General features: G+C 45.5%; 1 protein-coding gene across 1 annotated transcript in view; it reads right to left on the bottom strand.

Annotated features, from left to right (window-relative positions):
- Positions 1-17,613, bottom strand: part of LOC142574428 (uncharacterized) — a 45,969-nt gene that overhangs the window by 11,611 nt on the left and 16,745 nt on the right. The window contains exon 2 of the mRNA XM_075683513.1: positions 7,777-8,246. Within this exon, the coding sequence (XP_075539628.1) occupies positions 7,777-8,246 (470 nt within the window). The remainder of the gene's footprint in view (positions 1-7,776; positions 8,247-17,613) is intronic.

Here is a 17,613-nt window from a genome sequence, read left to right as displayed (position 1 = left end):
GTGACGTTTGCTTAGCATCTTTAGTGATTACTGTGAGACTTGCGATTCTTCGGCTGTGTGGTACGTTCTACGGTATAGCCCCGCTTTGCTATGACACTCAAGTCGCCCATCACTATGAAGGCATGACGACGACTGTATAACGCCGAAGCAGCCACGACAATAGACTTATGTGGAAGGAACAAAAACGCGGTATGACGACAGCCCTATGACGACAATGAGATGACAATTCCTAAATGATTACATTGGTGTAATGGCTACGCTTGACGACAACGTGGTGGCAACGGGATAATGACGAGTGAACAACGTAGCCATGACGACGCTGGCATGGCGGCAACCGGATGGCTAAGTTGAAATCACGGCGATGGCACGACCACGACGGCATGACGACGATGGTTCACAGTGGTTGCATTGTCTGTCTCACACAGACGCAAATGACGACGACGGTATGACAACGGCACATAATTACGATTGATTTAAGACGGCATAGTTACGATGAAATGACGAAGAAGGAATGTGGTCGATGAATCGAGAGGAGCTGCGGGACGGCATCAATTAAGGACAATGGGGTGACGTTACTTATGTGATGACGATGGTAAAACGATACCATTACGACGACAGCATGATGACAATGGTGTAACGACAACTGTATGGCGTTGATGGCATGGCGACCGCTTCCTGTCGAGACTTGGATGTCGAATTTAGAATGACGAAGAAGAAACGACCGCGTTGGCATCATGCTGACGACATTACAATAAATGCATCGCGATGACTGTATGACGACGACGCGCTGACGATTGTAAGACGACGATGCGATGGCAATGAGTGTTTGACTACAATGGCACTACGACGACAGCGTCACGACGACTGCACGCCAAAACTTGAATGATGAAGTTGGAGCGACCACGACGGCATGACAAACGACGGAAGGACAACAGATGCATGATAGTCGCTGTCATGCTACCATGGTATGGCGGCAGCACCATAATCGCGTTTGAATGGCAAACAAAGATTAATTTCTTGGAGCGACGAAGGCAGTATAATCACGACGGCATGATGGCAATGGTATGATTATGACTGCTTGATGGTGATGGCGTGATGATGACGGCGAGATTCGAGACGGAAGTTAGAGTAGCAATAATGGAAGGATCGTGATGGCACCATGACGAAGGTACGTGATCGAATTCGTGATGACAGCTGTGTGAGAATGACTCAATGAAGGCAATGGCATGGCAACGGTATGAGGAAAATGGGATGGAGACGAGCGTTTGAAGACCACGGCGTGTCGATGATTGTATTACGAAGCCTGATGACGAGGATGGCGAGACGACGATCACATGACGACGACGGCATGACGAGTATCGGGTAACGAAGCTAGAACTATACGCTGGAACGACCAACATGGCATCACGACGGCGGTATCACAACCAATGAATGACGGCAGTATGACGGTGATGATGTTACAACGAAGGCATGACGAGAGTCGGACGACAAACCTGGAATAGCGATGATGCAATGGCAGCGAATGCATAAAAACACACGAGCACCTACGTATTAAACTCGTGCTACTAAGCCGGCATAGAAGGTGTAAAGACGACGATGTTACGGGAGTCGGATCACGAAGCAGGAGTGACGGCGATGGAAAGATCATCACCGTATCAGGACCACGAGCACATGCTTACTAGCTCAAGCTGATAGACAAGTTGAGCCACAGTATCGGCGTAAGAAGACAGACAGTCAATTAGCGCCTCATCACCTACTTGACAAGTACCAGGAATCTATTCACGTCTACACAGACGGTTCTGTATTCAAAGAAAGTGTGACTGCAGCATATGTTATACCATCCTTAGAGGTAGAGTACGCTTGTCGATTAGGACACACGTCGTCACCAACAATAGAGCAATTAGTGGCAATTCTCCAAGCCATTCATTTTATCAAAAGATATGAGACACCCACAAAGTGGGGGTAATTTGCACAGACTCTTTATCGGCTTTAGCATGTCTTGAAAATATTGATGACAACCAACCACACACACATGAATAACATGAGCAGTACTGAAAAGTTTAACTCAGGCTAATGAAAGGAAACATGAAGTGATATTACAGTGGGTCCCGGGCCATGCTGGTATAGCAGGCAACGAACTAGCGGACTCATTGGCAAAATCGGCTCTTAAGGATGCAGAAATTCAACTCATCCATTTATCACCAATGGAGACAAAATGGATATTGAGAGTACTAAAGAAAGACTTGTGTAGGTGAACATGGTTTAATGAAAACACTAAGGAATCAATCCTTTACGAAGTGGTCCCTCAACTCAAATACCAGCTGGGTGTACAACTTTCTAAAAGTACCGAGACGCTAATTCATCGACTGCGCCTTGGGACAGCATAAACCAAGCATTTCCTATATCGCCTCAAGCGGGCTCCTTGCCAGACTTGCTCCTGTGGCCACGACGATGAGGATGTTCGCCATCTACTCCTCGAATGCCCGATATACGAGATGCAAAGACGGCAGCTAGAACAGGAGCAGCACTCCATTGATTCTCACCGGCCTTTCCCAGTCGCAAAATTGCTGGGCCCATGGCCACCTAAAAAAGCACAGCGAAAAGCATTGAACGCACTTGAACATTTTTATGAACAGGCATCCTTAACAAATACTAGGTGTTGCACTGAAGAATAACACGATACTACTATAACGTTCTTCTATTATTTGTAATTATTAGTACTTGTATGATACGTGTTATACATTTGTTATGCGTGAATTATTTTAACACTGTGTAATTCCTCATCGGTTTATATGCTCACTACATAACGGCCGTTTGTGTGTGTTTGTGACTGTTTACGAACTCATTGTGGCGCAACTTGCATTTGACTTTTATACTGTTATGTGCATGGGCGTATAGGACTGTGCTGTTGATTTCTGACCGTATGAAGTGATTTCTTTTCATTTTCCTGCGTATTTTTTATATTGTTGTTTCCGCTATGAGAAAATGAGTAGCCGTCACCATTTATAAGGTGACTACGTCTCTTTTATTTATTTTCATTTCAATAAAAAAGACAGACAGACAGACAGACAGACAGACAAGAGTACTTTTATAGTTACACAAGACGTGAGCCAAAGAAGTAACTCATTCGGCGATTCCGCTCTTCTGTAATCCATCATTTACCGTCCGCACATCGCACTCAGCAAGACAATTAATCTGTGGGTGATCGGAGGCTGTTGCCCTATATACGATGTTGTTCCGTTGCGTGGACTCACGGAGCCTGTGAAAGGGGCTCACTTATGTGGCACCACTGTGTGTGTGGTACACCGAACGGGGAAAACATTGCTCTCAGAGCTCTGACACTGCTACGGAAATTTGCACACGCTACAGAAATAGCCTCGAGCCATTTACTGTGGGAATGCACCCCAATTAAAACAATATTGCCGTGCAGTGGCCACGTATAGTCTGTGTATTGGCGTAACCACCCTTCTCCTGCCTCCGGCGAGTTCACGGGAGCGGGTACTTTAGTCATGAACAGTGCTTGAACACAGTTACTACAGGTGCCAGCGACGCGCTAGATTTCATGGTCCAAAGAGGGCCACGAAAGTGCTGACCTTGCTCTCACCTTAGACAACACTCTCTGATGGGCTTGATGCAGTAACATGAAAAACTTCCTGCAGGATGCTGTAGGTATGACCACGCGATGGCCCAGTGCAATAAATCGTTTTCTTCTAACAGCTCGCACCCTTTCTTTTAATATCCTGCGAGCTAGCTGATCCTTTTACTAGTACGCGGCCAACCATTGCGCGTGTACTTGAATGCTCGAGAGATGGCGTCATCTGTCGCCGTGGTTGCTTGCAACTGTGTCGCAAGCAGTGCAAGGAGGTCCTGTAGGTCCAGAACGACGGGCGTGATGACCTCCGGCTCTGCTTCATGCTGCACGGGTTTAAGTATGCGGCCTCATGCATCAGCGTTACACGATAGTTAACCCGGTCTAGGCTGCATTTGTTTTCCGCTCCGTCCTTATAATAATGGCTCGTGGTCTGTAATTGAAGTAGACTCTGTGCACCAGTAGGTGACCGCAGAACTGCGTAACGCCGCCAATAAGAGCCTCTCGCTCCAATCCGGGGGAACATTTCTTTTCTGCAGCTGTCAGCGTTCGCGACCGAAATCCAACTGGTCAACACTGTCCATCAGTTCCATGACCAAGAGCGGCTCCTACACCAGATCATCAGCCATCCCGTTCCAAGAATAGCTTTTTCATTGGATTCAAGTGAGTCAGCACTGGCGCAGCACACAAAGCATCTTTAGCCTTCTGGAATGCATCTTCTTCTATTGCATCTCATGACCATCTCGTTGCGTTTTCCAGAAGTCGGTACGAAGTGGCCAGTAGCGTCGAAACATTCTGTAAAAATTTCTTTTAAAGTGCCAGCGTACCCAGGAACGATCGTATATCTGTAACATTTCAAGGGGCTGGGACGAGCCTGATGGCCCCGGTGTTTTTTTTATTTGGGTTCAATCCCTCTTCGTCGGTACAGTGGCCTAGATACTTCACCGTGGCCCAGTTTATCTGGCACTTGTCAGAGCGCAGTTTAATGCCATGCACTTCAAATTTCTGCAACGCCACTCGCAGGATTACGTTGAACTTTTCCGCAGTCTCTGCTATCAAAACGTAGTCCAGATATGCTTGTACCCTTTGTATTCCGTGCAATATTGACTCAGTCATTCTCTGAAATATCGCCGGTGCTGGCAAGATTCCAAGCGGCAACCTATTATAAAAAAAATAATCCTTTATGCGTGTCTACAACGGCCAGCTTTCGCGAGCTTTGTTCCAGTACAATCTGGTTGTAGGCGTCTCGATCCACAATACAGAAGTGCTGTCTACTACGCAAGTTTGTGAAGATGTCGTTTATGGCTGGTAGAGGGTACATTTTCATTTCACACACACGCTTTAATGTCCCTTAAGAGACAAGTATGCACACGCCGGGACTTTTAAGTACCAGGACTATCGGTGTTGCCCACTCCGCATAAGGGACTGGCGATATTAGGCCGTTTTGCTCCAGCCTATCCAGCTCAGAAGAAAACTTGTTAGAGCAAAGGCAACTTTTCTTGCCTTGCAAAATTTTGTTAGTGTTTTGTGCCTAATGTCAACGGAGCGGCGACGCGGCGATACCTTCAAGTGTTCTATGCCTTCGGCGAACCCGTCTGCATACTCTTCTCTTATGGCACGGGTTCCTACCGGTTCTCGCTTACTTGTCGCGCTTGGTTGCGTCATCACGTGCAGGACCCGGAGTAGCTTCTGCTGCAAGCTTCGGCAATAAGTTCCGGCCGCACAGGCTGGGACCTTCACAATCCAATACCGTCAGGGTGCAATTAACTTCTAGCGACTCATAAGCAGGCTTCATTGCCAAAACGCCCAGTACTGGTTGTTTTGAGAAAAGCTTTAACGATGCACTTTGCAGCCGAAACCAACGGTCACGGTGTACTTCATACGTTACTCTTGGAAAGATACAAGCTGGAGAGCCAATATCAATGTCCATCCATATGGGTACCTGCATCCAACGCGATAAACTGCCTAAGGCGCTTCGTCAAGGCCCATGATGGACCAGATTTGCAATGTGCTGCTGTGGTCACTTTCTCTTGAGTTTTCTGCTGTTCGGTATACCGTTCTGTTTGCATCACTTGTGTTCGCACGCATACCACTGCCTATGTATCTGCTGCGACCCGTGTTTTGCGGTTTTCGCAGCGAGGGAAGGGCTTCAGATTCTTTAAGTGCTAAGTACTTCTTCGGCAGTAGCTACTTTTGCAAACTTTCTGAACGGACACCCCATGCAGTGCTATCCCTAAGCGTCCTGTCTAACACCAGCGAACAAATGCACTTCTGATCAAGCTTACGTATCCCGACAATCACCGTCGAGATAATGAACTAAGGACTCTTCTTCTTGCTGGTAGGATGGATAAACTTGAAGCTCTCCGAGATATCATTAGGCTTTGGGTTAGAAAACTCATTTACCGAAACTACAACTTCGTAGTAGCTGTGAGAGTCCGGCTGAAGCGGTGCCAATCTGCCGCGAGACGTGTCCTCTATGACCGCAGCGCCGCGAACAACAAAGCTCTCTTGGCATCATCGGTGACTTCGCTTGTTTCAAAATGCGCCTCAACCTTTACTAGGTAAGCGGCCCACTTACGTGTTTCTTGGTCGAGAACAGCTAGCATACGTGCCATGGCTGTCGATAGGTTCGTGCCACAGGTGCTGCTTCTCGCCACTAGCATTCGTGTCGGCGTATAAGGCTGCGGCTTTCCTAGGTTGCTCGTGTCGCCACTCTTATACCCCTGTCAAGCGGGCAAGTTAAGTGCACTTACGGCGAGTGCACTCAGTTTTTAAGTGCACTTTCCCAAATCTTAACGTCGCAGCGGAGTGTACTCTCAGATGAGTGCACTCAAGTCGGAGTACGTTCACGGAACGCACTTTGCTGGCCGAGTACGTAGCCTCGCCGCCAACGCTTTCAAGGACGCAAAATGTAATGGATAGAAAAAGGACACAGAAGTTCATTTCAGTTAGTGAACAGCTTTTAACAATATAATTTGTGTTTAGCGAAAAGCGAAATAGCACAATAAAGAAACGAATTTATCATGTACGCAACTAACGGCGCCAGAATGATGCGGCACTGCGGCGCCGCCAGGTTCATTCAGTTCGTGTTTATTTTGGTGTGAAAGCGTGCTGGGGGGTGGGGGGGACCATGCCGGTCGTGCTTTGAGCCGTGTGCGTGGCATTTTGCAGTGTAGCTAAATATCGAACTCGCCGTCTTTGCTCAAATATAACTGCTCATATTCTGTTCTAGCAGGATCAACTGCCGCCTCGCCGCACGCCGCCATGTTGTTTTGGATTTGCTAGGCATTCGTCTTGGCCAGCATTGACTTGCAACAGATTTATAATAAGAACGTCTTCGTTTTTTGTTGAGACAAATAGATGAAGTTTGTTTTTATATATAATTCTACTTAAAACAATCGCTTTTTAGCAGCTTTCTCTTGTTAATTTACACCTTTAAAAACGCGCTCTTAGTCTGTCGCCATTTTTTTTTACTGGGAGTGCACTCTGTTTTCCCGTTAAGAAGCGCGTTGCCTAAAGTGTGACTCAAGGTCCCGAAGTGCACTCCCAGTAAGTGCACTTAACTTGCCCGCTTGACAGGGGTATTACGCTGGCGGCGCTCGCGGCACCTCTGACAAGCAGTGTCTCCACGCAGAAGGAAGCGCTTATTTTCAGCAGAGTATATATATATATATATATATATATATATATATATATATATATATATATATATATATATATATATATATATATATATATATATATATATATATATATATATATATAGTCAATGCAGTTACGGAACGCTTGGTGCTAGAAACAATGCAAATGAATCACTCAATGACAGAATGTAGCGCTTGTATTGTTGACATTTTTCTGCATACGAGAAGACATATATTACCACTGCACCTGCTTGGCGTTGTTGAGCAAGGCAAAGGAAAGATATGTTCACAAGCCGTGTGTGTTTCCATTGATCGTGTCATACCCAATATTCCATATGATACAGGTTTCCCAACCATTTCTCGCTCTACGGTTGTCTCAATACAAACAATCCGAAGAGAGAACGGGCACGTTGAGCTACACTCAAAATTTCTGATCAGGCTGTGTAGAAAAACAACTTGCCACAAAGGGAATGTTAAGCGATAAGAAGTGCTTGCCCCCTTATGCTTTACCTAGACAAGGCCAAGAAGATGAAAAAAGCAACACACCTTAACGAAGCATTCGTTCAGGCTGAGGTTGTGACGAATAGAGTTCTGCCATCCGCGTTGTTCCTTCTTGAAGTATGGAAACCGGGCCATGATGGCTTTGTAGATTTCGCTCAGCGTAAGCTTTCCGTCCGGTGCGTCCTTTAGGACCATGTCTATGAGAGCAACGTACGAGTACGGAGGCTTGGTCAGCGGCCGAGATCGACCGCCTGCGCCAAGCCCCGCCACTGAAGGCGTGGAAGTTCTGAAACCCGTCGCGCACGGGTATGGCTCGACCGCCAGCGGTGAGGTCGCAACCGAGCATTCCGGCTGCTCAGCAACAACAAGCGATAGCGTGGTTCTGCTCCCAGTGCTGCTACTGCTGGCCACGTGACTGCCAGTCTTGTTAGCGGCAGCGCCACCGGTTAGCGTTCCCAGGTAGGATCCGCCTGCGATCGGCCTTGGTGCAAGCCAGGCGTCCCTGAATAATGCATCTGCAGAGAAGCGCATTTGCAATTTGAAAGCCACGACAATACTGGCAACGGGTTACGACATTAACGTATGACCACCTTCATTTCTTGTCCCGATTACATTTTTGTAGTGCGGCATGAGCTACTTTTCTGTTGGAACATGACTTGACCACCATGAGGCTCACACATGCTTGCAATATCTTGCAATACAATGACACCTATAAGAGAGTATAGAGCACTTCACCAAAGTGGTAGTCACATCTGTTTAAGCCAATAAAGAGAGTGATAAACTTTCGAGATCTGGACAGGATGTCGTTAGAAAGAAGTATTAGCAATGTTCATTCTTAAAGAAATTTCTAGCGATGTTCTGTTAAATCATAGAGGAGCTAGAAGGCATTGTAATGGGGCTGTCTCGAAGGTTAGAGAGGTTAGCACTGCCCGGCAGTATACATACCCCTGTAATAAACATGCGCTCCTTGTGGTAAATACCAATTAGACCAGGAATGTTCAACAGACACCCAACTGACAATTACTTCATATAAGAATGTCTGCAGAACATCCGCACTAGGTCAATTATACTACGGACAACCCTAGGTGATTAAAAAAAATTATGGGGTTTTATGTGCCAAAACCACTTTCTGATTATGAGGAACGCCGTAGTGGAGGACTCCGAAAATTTCGACCACCTGGGGTTCTTTAACGTGCCCCTAAATCTAAGTACACGGGTGTTTTCGCATTTCGCCCCCATCGAAATGCGGCCGCCGTGGCCGGGATTCCATCCCGCTACCTCGTGCACAGCAGCCCAACACCATAGCCACTGAGCAACCACGGTGAGTAACCCTAATAAGCTTCCGTGGACATCGAAGTCGAATTTTCAGATGTAGCAGAGGCATATACAACCAGATGTTAGCTCTTTGAAAATACCAGCAGGATAACGGTAGCAAACAATGGTACGCGTAACGACCCAAGAGAACGCTTTATATAGGTTGAGGAGGAAGGAGTGAGAATAAACAGTAATAGAGACCCTATTGTATACTACATCCTAATCACTTGATGGATCACTCCAATGTCCCAAGTACAATGTGTCAACGTCACAGCCACCCACATAGATGGTGTCAAGTTGAGGAGCGTCCTGTTGTCCTGTTGTCCTGTCGTGCTGTTAGCGGGAACACTGCCTTAAGCAGTGCCTACATGCCATTTGGCGACCCAGCAGCGTTGAGTACTCTCAAGATAAAAAATGGTCTCGTGTCTACTCTGTGAAAGTGGTTGGACAGCGAAGCAGCAAATGAGTACTAGGAGTACCCACAGCGACGTAGATTGAAATTGTTCACGTGGTGACATTCATATGTACTTTACCTAATAGTTAGCCTAAGAAGTTTCGACGGTCTTCGACTTGGCTTGCGCCGCTGCTTCGTGCACCTACAAAGGTCGGATCACAGAGAAGAGAAATTTGCTTCTGCTCATATGCACGCTGCTCTTCAGGAGACTTCACTCTACGTGGCCTTCCCATAGCATTGTCACAATGCGAATTGCTAGGCGGGTTCTTTTTTTACGTACCAAGTTACATCACTCCCTGTTTCGTATACTACAGCCAAGCAGCCGTCGCCACGGCAGTTTGCGCAGCAGTAATCTTTACGGGGAAACGTATGCGGGGAGCGCTACGTGCTTCGCATTGCATGTAGTCGCAGGAACACCTTATCACCAATTCTGTGGTTTCGATCGTTGCTTTGAGCCACCTGATGTCTAGCGAAAGCAAGGTCAGAGGACACATGCAACATATACACCTGCAGTGATGTCGCACACGTGCGATACAAAGCAAATGACATGTACGCCTATGGTTCACACATGATGAAAGCTACCTATACAAAGCTACCTATACAAGTTTCAAAAATGACTGTAAAAACCTATTAGTGGGCAGTGACATTGCATTTTCATTTTGAGTAACTTGTGCTCATCCCTGATAACACATGTAACCTCAGTTATGTTACATTTTTCTCAGCGCTTGTAAATCATGTTTGCCATTGTTTCGGCATTTACATTGTGTATCAGTCTAAACCTTCGTTTATTTTTTTCTGAAATGTTTCAATGTACTGCTCTACTTACTGTATGTGCTATTTATTTTCGAGCAAGTGATTCTATGGGTTTTTTTTTCTTTGTTGACTTCTGGTGTAAGCCAATTTTATTGTTATATAATACTTATTGCATATGTATCTTCTGCTTTTTCGAAATCTATCCCGCTGAAGCAAAAGTAATGCTTTGGACACATGTGTCCTGAATAATTGAATTTTTCGTTGCTGTGTGCTGTGTGTTAAAGATAGGTTCGACAAATATGTGTGTGAATGATATGTCATGCTGCCTTGAACTGTAGGGGCGCAGAGGCTCTGTCAGGCATTTTGCCTTTACCTCTGCCCCCTACACGGAGAGAATCCGTGAAACAATAAAGAAAGAAAATTTAACATGAAACCTTAGATGGCTTGGGGTGAAGCCCATTGCCAGTTTCCTGCCTGAGATATTCCCCTTATTGCTGAAAAAACTTGTGAAAAATATGAATTTCTTTCGTTGACTATGCATATTCGTGATGGGTCTTGCCTATTTAGAAGGGAAAAAACATGTTTTCTTGGTATTTATATTTGTCATCATTAAAGTGTTAAACATATGTTGTTACGCATGTTTATGCGTGATTACAAAGAATCTATGCACTATTCGATTCACTCCGCTGAGTGCTTGTAGCTTTCTCCTTACGGAGATATCAGCCATTGCATTCGGTGGTTTGAGCCACAGATGATGATAATTTCCGGTCGACGTTACGCCACGAAGAACTCTCAGGATCATAGGCAAAAAGAACTTCACTGTAACAGCAACGACCAGGTACATTAAGTGGCTATCTGCGCAAACTTATAAGGAGCATTGGGACACGATTTTACGGGGAAATGGTTTCCTACGAAAAAGAAAAAGTTGTTTCTGGAACAAAAGATATTTTCCGAGATCCGTTTCACTTACGAGAAAATACAGCGACCGGCCACAGCAGCCGTTGAAGCTCATAATGCGAACGGGTATGCAATTGTCTCTGAAGACGCTAATAGAATTTACTCAACCGGATATCTTCGGCGGGTCATTTACAGGGCGTGCTCAAGCATGGCTTGATTTCCGTGAACACGCCAGTGACGGTAATTGTTTGCAGGATAATGTTGAGAATGTTATGAACATGCGGTTGGATTTCGGAGCCATCGCGATGACTTGGTGTGAGATCCGAGTGACAGAAAGGCATGACATCCTTGGGTAGACTAGAGGAAAAACTTCTCGAGCTCATTTTCAGAGAATAGGCTTCAAAGTTAAGAAAGTGTGGTAAATTGCACGTATGTTTCCGGCCCTGTGCATCATTATATATCTTAAAAGGGGAGGCTTTTGCAGGCAGCAGATTCTGCACTGTCAGAATGCCCCTCATTATACTGGTACTTCCCTAGCGGACACAGCATCAAGTTCAGTTTGGGATGCCTCAAACACTAGAAGACCTGCTGCCAATTAGGAAGCAATTATTAGTTAAGGAACGACAACATGCTTTAGACGTTTCTTACAACTGCGCCAAAAAAACGAGGGCACAAGAAAGCAACACCACACCACGACCTCTGACTGCGAACTGTTTATTTTTGGAAACCAAGCAATATACATATATTGGATTCGGGAACCTGTGCACGTCTCCGCATTGTCACTCTCACATGTGCCGATTAACATAAAGACGTAAAACTTATCTGCTCGGTAAATGTGTAGTCCAACATTGCGACAAGCGATCCCCAAAATAACCATGAACGATTTTGCAGCATCATCAGAATAAGGAGAGATCCCATAAGAAAGTGCACATTCCAAACTAGTTTAGAGAGTCAACATAACCCTAACTTGTAAGTCCGCCCTGGAAAAATCACGCCAGCATAAGTTAGAAACCAGTTTCAACCAGCAAGTTCGGCGCTTCCTCTCGATTGGTTACCCTCAGAGTTTAATCACAGGCGCCTGCGAAAGCCTTTTGCATAAACATGAAGGTAAAAAGCAACAAAAAGAGGGTATTAGGAAAGAAAAACTGCTGGTCACGCCCTATATTAATCGAGTTTCGCACATCAAAAAGTAGCAAGCCGCTGCGGTGTCAATGTCATGGTTTCGGCTCCATGCCAGCTCAGTAGAGTGTGCCCCATGGTGACCGGCAAGAGAAAGAGTAAACCACAGTGTTCACCATGCACGAAATGCACTACACAGATTGTGTTTGGGGGGTAGTGACATGTGACAACATCTATATTTGACAAAAGGGCAGGTGTTTCAATGAAAGGGCACGGGAACACCAGTGGCATGTACAGAACAAAGCAGGACCACTTTGATGGAGCGGTGTGATAGATTCCAAAGAAAAAAAAACAGGATGGAAGAAACAACCCTTCTAAACTAATTTTTCAGAACACAACGTTCCTGTTCTATTCGAGGGATCAGGCGGAAAGAGAGATTGTCGAAGCGTTCTACATACTGAAAACATGGCAGCAAACGTATCAGCATACCATCTTTCTACGTGCTTCCAGAAGTCAATTTTCTGAAATATACTTTAAAAAAAATCCCTTTGACGGTCTAAGGTTCTTTTGGTTTTTTGTTTTGTTTGTTGTAGGTGTTTTGTGCTGTGAATGCCGCCGAGGTTTAGCTTTTTCACCAGGTTTCACTCCTTCCATAGTCACGTTTGTAAATTCGAAAGTTGCCGTCCCCCCCCTTTCCATGGTTGTTTTCATTAGGCCATATTCTGAGCCTTTATGCTTTCATGACGTCATTGCCACATTTGTTGATCGCCGCGATATTCACTGTTTGCTGTTATGTTTTTTTTGGCTTTTTTGCTTTCTCCAAACTATTTTATGGCAGCATCCTTCGTCTTTACACTGGTTATTTGTTATTTGTCAATATCCGTCTTCTTCACATACTCACGCTCTTTTCCTGTTTTTCTTCCCCTGTTTCTCTACGTTATCTCTCTGTCTTTTGATGATGCTGAAAGAATGGTTCATATTTATTTTGGTGATCGCTTGTCGCTATCTCGGACTACAGTGTTACCCAGCAGATAATCTTTTACGTCTTTACCTTTATTGACACCTGTTAGAGTGACAATGCCGACAAGTGCAGTTTCCTAAATGAAATATATGTGTGTTGCTTGCGTTAAAAAAAATAAAGAGTTAGCAGTCTGTGCTCGTGGTGAGGTGTGTGTTTCTTTCTTGTATCCTTGTTTTTTTCGCGCATTTATAAGAAACGTCTAAAGCTATGAACCAACAAGCTCGCCAGAGCGTCCTACCAAACGATAACATGCGACATCAGAAGCAAATGTGAACGACATATATCTTGTATCACATTTCCCTAGGCGATAGTTATTGGAAGGGAGGCGGCACACCTGGTTCATCTGTGAAATATATTTCTAAACAGCAGAAATATAATATACTTAAAAAGCCTGGGGACCTCCCACTGCACCTAAAGGAAAGAAGTTTCCTCACTGATCGGGCCAAGCTGATATAAGTTGACTAAAACTCTTTGCCGGGCTAGTTGCTACATAGTACAAGGTTAAGAATGACACTACACGAAATGCATGGATATAAAGCGAATGGCTCAAGATGAGTAGCTGTTTATAGGTGCGGCTATGTATATAATATTGGTCCTTCTTGGTTGCACTTTGTGCTGAATGCTGTCTGCATACGGATGCGCCTGATGTTTTCTTCGGCGAAGGCTTTCCTGAATAAATCAGTTGGAAGTTGCCACACGTCCAGTCACTTCATGTCCGTGTATTTCGTGTCGCGCCATTCTTAATCTTGAAGTAATATGTGCTCCCGTACAAGCAAGTGGAAAGGATGTGAAAGCACTCGTCGACAGCGAAGCCTCAATTACTGTGGTCTATAAGAACGAGGTACCAGAGCTAAATATAACCAAAAATCATCCTTTCACCGTCTACGGGTACGAAGGAAACAAATAAGGGCGCAAAGAATGGGTGGATGTGCTCACTACACGTCAGGGCTAGAGCACACCCGTAAAAGTCTTAGCTTTTAGCGGTGTGTAAAAGTCCTAGCGGTGTGAAGTTCTATATGCTTTTGTCCCATCTGGTAATGCAAAAGCTCCACTTATACCTCTGCTGCGATCACCAAGTCACAATTCTAGAAGATCCGCGGTTCCCTTCCTTCGCAATCCTGGATGGAAACCCTCGGAAGCCCACTGCAGCAGAAGAAGTCACTCGGGTGTACCCAGAGCTGCTTTTTGTTGAAGGCTACCCAAAGTGACGTCAAAGTTTCAAGTCCCATTCGAGCTACAAGGTACGCTGTAGCAAACCGGGAAGCCTACACCATGTCGAGAGGCAAGAAGCTTTCCCTGCAAGAAAAGTTGCACAAAATGCTTGACGTTGGCGTCGATACCCTTCTACATCTTTTGCTCCTCCCATCACTATTGCGCCAAAAGAGGATGGCACATTTTGTCTGTGCACCGACTGCAGCCAGATAAACAGACCAACCTCTCCCCGCTTTCTGTGCCACATATACACAACATAATTATTGAGACGAGAGGTGGCAAAGCTTTTAGAGCGCATCTCTTCTTGGCCCATTCCTGCGGCGAGCGACGGCAGTGTAACCGAGCGAACCAGCACAGCAGCGAAAGAGCAAACGCGGAGCGGAAGACGTGAGCCGCGAACGGCGGACACCAATCCGAGCCACCCCTTCAGTGACGTTGGAGCGTGCTTTAGTGCCGTGTGTGCGGGAAACTGGTTTGATTCGGACCCGCGAGACCGCTAGGAGCGTACTGGCATCTGGTCTCAACCCAAGCGCTAGTTTCTTACTATCGTCTGCTTGCGTAAGCTCTCACTCGCGCTCATTTGGTTTGCTTCGTTTGGTCTCGTTCGCGCTTGTTTTCAGTGTCATGGTTTGCGACTGTTTGATGATCTGATTGTATGCCCGACGCGAATTGCGTAGTACTTTCTGGAAGCCAAGAGCTACCAGCGATTACACTGGAACTTTCAACGAGTCATGTATAACAGCAGTTCAAATTTTCGGCGATTGCCAACTAAGCTACATGTTTCTCTCAAACTGTTTGTCTCGATATATCGTGAAATCAAAACACTTATAGAGCTTCGCTCAAATTTCTCATTAGGCAGTATCGTAATCGTCAGTGAATTTTCTCTCTTCTCATGACCTTTGCAATAACTTCTCACAAGTGCTTTTGCGAGAGGAGGTAGAGATCTCGGCACTACTTACACTGTCTGATGTTTATGCATACGTGAGCTTCCCATTTAACCAGAAAAAGTCTCCTCCCTCCTTTCAGAAATTGAACAGTGTTCTGAAGCCACACTTGGGACTCTTCTGCAAAATTTTCGTTGATGACACCCTAGTGTACTCACGGTCAGAAACGATTCACTCCGAACACCTGGAGAAAGTTTTTCAAACGCTTAGTGACGTGGGCCTCACGATGAATTCGAAGAAAATTGAGTTGTTCATGTCAAGGGTTTCTTTCAAAAGAGTGGTTGGCGGAGCTTCCAAGAGCACTAAACAGAAGTCCATGCAAAGGATCATTAAACTTACAAAACTCTACGACATTCACTCCCTCAAGGTCTTCCTGAGACTCGCACGTCGCTTCAGGAGCTTCATTAACGATTTTTCCAAGAGCGCCAAGTCTTGAGGGAGCTCGCAAAGAAAGATGTATCTTTTGTCGAGGCTAAAGATTGTGCAAAGGCTTATAAAGAACTGGTACAAAGTATATCCTCGGACACTGTCATTACGCTGCCAGACCATAATTTAGCTGTTGGCATCAACACGGATGCGTCAAATTATGGTGCAAGGGTTGTTCCATACCAAAGAGATTTAAACTCGTGTCCTACTCAGCAACTGCGGGTTTTAGGATACTACTCCTACGCATTCAACCCTACTCAGCTGCAACTGAGAAAGACGCACTAGCCATATTAAAGGCCCTGCATTATTTGTGTTCATACATCGATGGAAGGAACTTCAAATTGTACACTGATCACCAAGCACTAACTCATCTTTGGACTATCTCAGAGCCCAGAGGGTGGTTGGCCAATTAAATCAATGAACTCCAGCAATGCGACTTTCAGGTCTTTGGCCGTGCAGGCAGTCACTTTACAGACACAGCTGCCCCATTTCCATTGGCGGTTGAGGTCCCATGTCGAATGATCCACTTAACAAAACTATGGGAATGCTATGAGCACCTGCACTTCGAGGATACAAGGTTCGCTGTACCAGTGACACTGGTACCAAAGGTACCAAAGGCACCAAAGGGCTGTCACCTATAAAGTGACAGCCATAAATGTGGTGGCCATGACGGCTTCTGGTGGACGTATAATAAACTTCTTCAGAGGTTCACATGAAAAAATAAGTAAAAAGACATCGAAGACTACGTCAAGTCGTACCACTTGCGCCAAGTTAACAAGTCCAAGTACCGGCCTTGACCTGACGAACTAGTTTTGCCATAAAGGCTCGGCCAGCCCTTTGTAGTTGTGCACGTAGATTTTGCTGGACGGAAGAAGAGTTCTGGAGTCCGCAAAACACTACCTTTTAAGTTTGTCATAGATAAGAACACCAGAATAGTAGCAGCATAACTTCAAAGAGAAGACACTAACAGCATTATGGCCCTTCCTGATCGATCAATGTTTTCATAGCTGATATCAGACAATGGACCCGAATCCCTGAGCAAGAAGCTCACTAGTTGGCAGATAGCTGTCGCTTTACGCTACGACGCCTTGTTCCATATCACCTGCAGGTAAATGGAATGGCCGAGAGAGTGACTCGTGATCTGACGCAGTACATTTCTATGTACCAAACGTTTAAAGGAGGTTGTAAAAACTGTCCAGAAGCGACTTTATCTCACCACAACAGGACAAACTCTAATATCCTTGGTTGTGGCCCTCATCTTGCAGTTAATGGCAAAGTACCCATGCTACCAGCTCACAAAGAACTTGCAATTGACGGCAACATGTGCCTGTTTGAGTGCCTTACAAGCAACGAGAAGGAAACTATATATGGGAAAACGATGTAGTTGCGATTTTACAAGCGGCACCAATAACACCGGGTTGATACTGCATTGAATGATATTGTGTTTGTACGGAACCGACTACCCGGCAGCGTTACAAGAGAACTCCGCTCATTCAAATTTGTGCTAACATTTGTACAACAGGGTTTGCTCAGGCTTACGGGTACCTCATTAGCGGACAGGTAGAATTCGCTGCTTTAAGCAGTGTTCTCCGCTATCGCCCCAGGAGGGGTGAACAAAGAAAATTATTTGGGGGGGGGGAGCGTAAGACGAACGAGAAAGATGACAACGCAAGAGGGTGGTTTAGAGAAGGAGGAACAAGTGAGACCAAATAGTAATGGCGACCGCATGACTAACTATTGTT

The sequence above is a fragment of the Dermacentor variabilis genome, chromosome 3 (genome assembly GCF_050947875.1).
Source record: "Dermacentor variabilis isolate Ectoservices chromosome 3, ASM5094787v1, whole genome shotgun sequence".
In the NCBI taxonomy this organism is placed as follows: Eukaryota; Metazoa; Arthropoda; class Arachnida; order Ixodida; family Ixodidae; genus Dermacentor; species Dermacentor variabilis.
This window is presented reverse-complemented; position numbering and strand designations above follow the sequence as displayed.